The following is a 7,512-nucleotide window of genomic DNA, read 5'->3' on the forward strand; positions in this document are numbered from 1 at the left end:
GTCCACGACTGTTCCGTCTACCGAACCGTCTTTAACTTCTGTTTCCTCCGTCCTGCAGCCTACATCACCATGCTGCTCCAGGGCAGCTCGGTGGGGGTGTGGATTGGTCTGCGAGACGAGGACACCATGAAGTGGACCAATGGCAAACCGGTCAGCTACACCAACTGGTCTCCAGTAGAACCAAAAAGCCACCTCACTGTAAGCCTCACGAGTCCGTAAAACCTTTACAAAAATCCTCCTGAATGCACGATGATACACGGTTTGTCCGTCAACTGTTAGCAGGACGAGTGGCTCACCGGAGCTACCGATGAACCTCTCTGCACCGTTCTGTCCAACAACCACAACTTCCATCTGACCGGGAAGTGGTACGACGAGAAGTGCAGCGAGAGCGGGTACGGCTTCGTCTGTCAGAAACCTCAAGGTAATGTTCCATCTGTACCTCATTTTTCTGCTACAGAATGTTAATAAACTGCAGTTACCACTCACTGTTTTCATCTATATATACACTGTATCTATGGCCCAGAACAGTGGACCACATGCAAGAACCGTTCGTACGAACAGATTTGTTCTTAAGTTGTGCGTACGAGTGATTTAGTAGAATTTGTGGCATTCACCAAGTTTTTTATTCTAAGATTTCTTTCAGATAGGAACAAAACTCAAGAGTGGTCCAGACCTGTGGTTTGTTTTACGAGCAGTTAGTCTGCTGTTATCCAGATGGATTTTCTTCACTAATAACTTTATATTTCATTAGTTTGAAGACAGAGTTGAAAATAAATTACACTCCGTAATTATGTTGAAAATAGGTGACTCTGTTTGAATTAGAGTTATAATTTTAAATGTAATAATTTAGACTAACAATATAAATTGTTTAAATTAAAATAAATTTGCTATTAATGCTGTTGTATAACACTACAATATTAATATGAAGATCTCAAACTACAAACCAACTTAAATTATGCATTAATTGAAGCTGTGTGCAGCTGCTCTTCTTAACAAATGAAAACTATGTAACACAGTTGTTTACACTTAAATTTAAAATWTTTGACAAAAGGAAAACCGGAGCAGGACTGCAGAGAGATGAATAAGATTTAGATTTTTATTACTGTGACTGTACGACCCATGGGAAACACAACATTAACAGCACATTTCATTCCTCAGCTTTAGCAGCTCCTTTAATTCCACAGCTGATGCTGCTTAAAATGAATTTTCTTTTCTGGATCTCTGAGAGCAGGACTTCAATCTCCGAAATTCTTCTTTTTTACTTTGTGATGTCATTCGTGAATGGACACTTCCTGGTATGTGAGGCAGGAAACGTAGCCTTATATGGTGTTTTTAGGGTGGTAATTATGCTAATCTCCTCTCCTTGTGCACAAGCAGCTGGATACGAACAGGTGGAGTTTATCATGTTTACGCAGCTCATTTTACACACTTTTCCTGAAGATAGAAGAGTTTTTTGAATCTGATGTGACATGTTCGTACGAACCCTTCGTACRAACAAAAGTAAGAGAAATTTAGGATGAGAATATGAAAACGTTCTTGCAAGAGGCCCARTGGTTCCTTACTAGGAAGGCTAGCACCACTCTGAGGGGCATGGTTCCCAAGCAGGTGGGTCAGTACCAACCTGATAGGKACATGGTTTCCAAACTATGGGGCTGACCCCAACTGTGGGAGGCGTGGTTTCCAAACCAGTTGTCCAGCACTAACCTGAGGGGGAGTTTTTTTCTAACCAGGGAACCGACACCAGCTTTGGGGGTGTGTGATTCCCAACCAGGAGGTTGACTTTAACTTGATGGGGGCAGTGTGGTTCTAAACCAGAGGGCTGGTACCAACCTAGGGTGTGTGGTTCCCAATAAGATGGGCMAACACCAACTTGGGCAGCATGTTTCCCAACCACAGGGCTGGGACCAACCTGAGGGGGGCATGGCTCCCAACCTAGGGTGGGCCAACTTAGGGGCTGTGGTTCCCAACCTAGAGTATCGGCACCACTCTGACAGGGAGTTGTTCCCAACCAAATGGCACCAACTTTGTTTGGGAGSGTGGAAACAGGTGCAGCACCAACCAAGAGGGGAATGTTCCCAACCAGGAGGTTGACTTTAAYTTGGCGGGGCRGTGTGGTTCCAAACCAGAGGGCTGRTACCAACCTARGGTGTGTGKTTCCCAATAAGAYGGGCCAACACCAACTTGGGCAGCATGTTTCCCAACCAGAGGGCCGGGACCAACCTGGGGTGTGGTTTCCAAGCCAGGGATGAGGCATTCGCTGAGGTGCATTCTGGGTAACATCTGTTTTTTGACCTGGTTTTATCTCAGAAACCTTTCAGATAATTTGTATACGACCTTTGACCCAGATTTGACCTAGATTGATGAGCAGCACCATTTGCTTCTCTAAGGATGGTTGCTGATGTATTTTTCCACCTTTGTGTTATGCRACGCACCAGATCCAGACCACATGTCAAAGACTTATATCCTGGAATCCCTGAGTCTCCAGGCGTTATTTGGCATTGTTTTCACTAATGACTAAACTGAACACGGGCTCTCTGTTTTGCAGACACATCCAAACCCCCGACCCACTCCTACCAGCACCTTTTTCTTGGAAACATCGAGTACAGGAGTCACAGCTACAAGGTTGTGTCCGGCAACATGAGCTGGTACAACGCCATGCACATGTGCAAAGAGAATGGGTCCAACCCGGTGAGCATCACGGATGCGTACCACCAGGCTTTCCTCACCGTCCTCGTCAACAGACTGGCGGTCCCGCTCTGGATCGGACTGTTCAGTCAAGACGTAAGTAGACTTCGTACAGTATGGACTGTTAGACATGAGGCGTGGCTGCTTTATATGTTTTGTTTATTTTTTCTTACTAATTGAGTGAAATAAGACAGAAGATCCCAAAAGGACGATTTAACCACAGAATACGGTTTAGTTTTATTGTCAGGGGGAATATTAGCGAAGGGGATCACTTGACCTTTAACTCTGCAGAGATGTTGTGTTTGCAGGAACGTTCTTTCCCAGTATACAGTCACACATAAGATTTATTAATCTCATATCTTTGTCAGAGACATGAACACAGGAAACGTGAGAGTTTCCCATAAATCTCCGTTTCTGATTCAGATGCTCCAATCTAAAACACAACAGATATTTTTCATCCCAACTTTTGCTTTAGAAGCTGGTGATTAACTCTAACTCTTGAGATTTTACACCAATATCTTCAAAACAGAGATTCTCAAACTTTCCCCCAGGGGTCCACGAGAGGTATATTGGGGGTCCTCAAAAAATTTCACTAAATAATTATTTGGTTTTTATTTTTTAAAATGCATGGGGAAAAATGGACTAATAAAACAAACATAATAAACAAAATAAAAAAAGATATTCCCATGGCATTTAGAGGTTGAAATGACAGTAAATTATCTTTAAAAACAGCATGGGGTTTATGAGGGGGTCCCTGGAATTTTTTGCCCTTGTAAGGGKTCCCCAGACCCTAAAAGTTTGACTTTCCCTGCTTTAGAAAATGTGACTCTGAACCAAAATTTAACTTCAAAGGAGTTCTTTATTCTGTTTTATTCTGTTTTGGCGACGTGTTGCAGAGYGGCATCAACTATCAGTGGTCCGACGGCAGCGACACGGTGTACACGCACTGGGACGCAGTGGACGACGACGACGACTTTGTGACGGGGGAGTGCGTCTACATGGATGTGAACGGAGGCTGGCGGCGAGCCGACTGCGAAACTCTGCTGCCCGGAGCTCTGTGTCACAATCCCCCGCCAAGTCCGTTCCTCTTCCTCAAACACCAAACCRTTTCTTCTCAGTGTGTAAAAATGACCCTTGTTTTTTAATTTACCACTGGCTCCTCAACAGGCAGCGAACCTTTCATCCTGTCTGAGACAACTTGTCCGTCCACGTGGGTGAAATTCGAACGGGGATGTTACAACTTCGAATCTGTGGAAGAAGATCTAACCTTTGAGGAGTCGAGGCAGCACTGTAAACACAAAGGTAAAGTTTTCACGTGTGCTTTTATTTGTCTTTTACATTATAAAAACAATGCTATGCTAAGCATAATTCCTAAGCTTACACCGTCACTCAAAGGATTTTATCCAATGATGATATTTTTGTTAACATGACAGTAGCAGTTTTCCATGGGTAGCACCGACAGTAGGCCTAGCTATCGAGCTGACGAGCGAGCATAGATCGTCAGAACACCGGTGTCCAGCAGAAATAGGATGGAGTCTAATTTTGGTTGATCGCCGCCCTTTGCCGCCGTGCGGAGCCAGTGCCAATGGTCTCATTAGCTGCGTTTCCATTGCAAATGTGCAACAAAACTGTGTCGTTATTCTGTTAATGTCGAAAAACACAGTTTCGCATTGCGGTGTTTCCATTARGTAAGAAATACTATTAAAGTCACGCGTGAATACGTTTGTTCTCGCCATAAGTCATTACAAACATGGCGGCAATGGATGTAAACACATAGCATAATTGCTACCACGACACTAGCGYTCATCATCARAGGAGACGTYGGCGTCTTATCAAGGCTTTCGAGCGACAAGCCCCTTATACTTGGGAGCAGCTACCTATGCTGTGTTTTTGGGAAATTGTAGTCATCGAGTTTACTACTTTCTTTTACTACTTCGGTGATTTTACTACTACTACTACTTCCTGTTGTCTTCTTCTTTATYGTCTTTTTYGCCAGTAGAAACAGCCGGTTGTTGATCACGTGACTCCTGTGATACGAAAAGTGTTCCCATTGCAGTTTTGCGAAACACACCAATTTCGATACGGCCGAAAAACCACCTCATCCTAGCGCAAAAACATTTTGTCGAAAAAAGAAAGTTTTTTTTTTTAAATTGACGTGTTTCCATTGAGCAAATTTWTTTTCGAAATTACAATTTGCGCATTTTCATGGTCAATGGAAACGCAGCTACTGATTGTAGTGGTTGCTCCGGAGCAGAGCGGCATCAAGTAATCATGGTTTAGAGTCTTCTATATAATCTGGATCATTAGACCCAGTCAGGTCTCTGTTGGGGGGAGGAGAGGGGCCACAAGGGGGGAGCTCTCTGTAGGGGCAGAATGGTTGACCTACACTAAATGAGTCCAATATACCTGGTACGTACACCTGGTCAAAAGAACTGACAGATAACATATTTCTTGAAAAGATGAAGCAGATRAAGTGTGTTACCTTCCAGATGAGATAACAAGTTTGCAGATTGGGTCTCACCTGTTTTTCTTGTCTAACACGGCCTSTTCTGAACTCCTTCAGTTTACGTCTAACTCCTGTTTCTGTTTGCGATTCTCTATTTCCAAAGTCCACTTCTTGCCATAGGAACACATTCCATATCCTTCCTTCAATGCCCTGATCTGAATTTCCTCATGTATGTCCCTTGTATGTTCCTTGTAAGTTCCTTGTATGTCCTTGTATGTTCCTTGTATGTCCTTGTATGTTCTTTATGTCCTTGTATGTCCTTGTATGTTCCTTGTATGTTCCTTGTATGTCCTTGTATGTTCCTCGTATGTCATTGTATGTTCCTTGTATGTCCTTGTATGTCCTTGTATGTCCTTGTATGTTCCTTGTATGTCCTTGTATGTTCCTTGTATGTCCTTGTATGTTCCTTGTATGTTCCTTGTATGTCCTTGTATGTTCCTCGTATGTCATTGTATGTTCCTTGTATGTACTTGTATGTCCTTGTATGTTCCTTGTATGTCCTTGTATGTTCCTTGTATGTCCTTGTATGTCCCTTGTATGTCCTAGTATGTCCTTGAATGTCCGCGGGCCAGCGCTTCAGCAAATCCACTTGAAGGGCATTTGGAAGTGGATGCTTTTGGCTCGTAATTCCTTTTTAATCTCACCAAATATTTTTTTCATCACTTCGTAGGGGAAGTCGTGGTCAAAGAAAATTTGTTCATTATTTATTAGCACATTTTTCTTCCAGGCGACAGATATATGGTTGCTGCCAAAACCTAGCCAGCTTTGGTTAGCTTAGCAAAACATGGCTACCTTAATTTAGTTTAGCTTAGCTCAGCATAACAAGGCTAGCTTAGTTTAGCTTAGCTTAGCATAACGAGGCTAGCGTAGCTGGAAAATTACATTTAGAAAAGCTAGCTTAGGTTTGTATTAAAACTAAATCCACCTACTTTTAACTCTACAATTAATAATTTGGGGTTTGGGGTTTGTTGAATTTAAGTTTTCTAACTGGAACAACTAGTTCTCTTGTAGCGTCTTAGCTAGCTTACATAGCAACCTCCCAATCATCACAGGACTAAAGTTGCCTTATCAGATAATTATAAGAGTAAAAATATGGTTTAATCATTTAATTATGATTTAATTGTCACTTTTCCAGTCAACACTTCGGATGTTCTGACGATCAAGAACGAGACGGAGAACCGTTTTGTTCTGGAGCAGCTGTGGTCGTTGGGCCTCCTTCACCACACCGTGTGGTTGGGGATGAACTTCAATGTGGACAGTAAGAACCCGTCGCTGCGTTTGTTCCATTGCTTAGAGATCAGTTCTTCTGATTTGACCGTTGAATCTGTTTCCAGCCGACTCAATGACCTGGGTAGACGGTTCCCCCGTGGGCTACAGCAACTGGGCCGGCAGAGGACCGGACACCAAGCGTCTGACTGCAGATTCTTGTGTCAACATCAGGATGGTTGACGGTGCGTGGCACCTGTCAACGTGCACGGAGAGGCGGGGCTTTATCTGCAAAACTGTCCCAGGTTGGTCAAAGTCAGGCCGAGACCTTCTGAAAACTGTTTGTGAGTTTTCAGTTGATTCTTTCTTACTTTGGTAAAATTTAGTGTAATGAGAAATTAAATTTAAAAAGTATTTGTTCTTTATCAGTGTTAAAGATGGTTTAAAGAAGTGTGAGTTAAATTTCCACTTTTGCTAAATTTAGCTTTTAGCTGATGTTCTGTTTTTAGTCTTTAGCCACTTTTCTTAATTTAGCTTTTAGCTGCTATTTTGGGTTTAGCATTAAGCCACTTTGATGAATTTAGCTTTTAACTCATGTTCTTTTAATATTTAGCCACTTTGATGAATTTAGCTTTTAGCTGCTGTTTTGGTTTTAATCTTTAGCCACTTTGATGAATTTAGCTTTTAGCTGCTGTCTTGGTTTTAGACTTTAGCCACTTTGATGAATTTAGCTTTTAGCTACTGTTCTGGTTTTAGTCTTTAGCCACTTTGCTGAATTTAGCTTTTAGCTGCTGTTTTGGTTTTAGTCTTTAGCCACTTTGATTAATTTAGCTTTCAGCTGCTTTTTTGGTTTTAATATTTAGCCACTTTGATGAATTTAGCTTTTAGCTCCTGTTCTTTTAATATTTATCCACTTTGATGAATTTAGCTTTTAGCTACTGTTCTGGTTTTAGTCTTTAGCCACTTTGCTGAATTTAGCTTTTAGCTGCTATTTTGGTTTTAGCATTAAGCCACTTTGATGAATTTAGCTTTTAACTCCTGTTCTTTTAATATTTAGCCACTTTGATGAATTTAGCTTTTAGCTGCTGTTTTGGTTTTAGTCTTTAGCCACTTTG

General features: G+C 42.0%; 1 protein-coding gene across 1 annotated transcript in view; it reads left to right on the forward strand.

Annotated features, from left to right (window-relative positions):
* Positions 1 to 7,512, forward strand: part of pla2r1 (phospholipase A2 receptor 1) — a gene marked incomplete in the record, with an annotated part of 34,026 nt that overhangs the window by 24,540 nt on the left and 1,974 nt on the right. Inside the window, 7 exon segments of the mRNA XM_014003011.1 lie at positions 59 to 198; positions 280 to 421; positions 2,546 to 2,781; positions 3,582 to 3,762; positions 3,853 to 3,987; positions 6,327 to 6,449; positions 6,526 to 6,702. Coding sequence (XP_013858465.1) covers positions 59 to 198; positions 280 to 421; positions 2,546 to 2,781; positions 3,582 to 3,762; positions 3,853 to 3,987; positions 6,327 to 6,449; positions 6,526 to 6,702 — 1,134 coding nt within the window.

This window comes from Austrofundulus limnaeus, unplaced genomic scaffold (genome assembly GCF_001266775.1).
Source record: "Austrofundulus limnaeus strain Quisiro unplaced genomic scaffold, Austrofundulus_limnaeus-1.0 Scaffold16, whole genome shotgun sequence".
Classification (NCBI taxonomy): domain Eukaryota; kingdom Metazoa; phylum Chordata; class Actinopteri; order Cyprinodontiformes; family Rivulidae; genus Austrofundulus; species Austrofundulus limnaeus.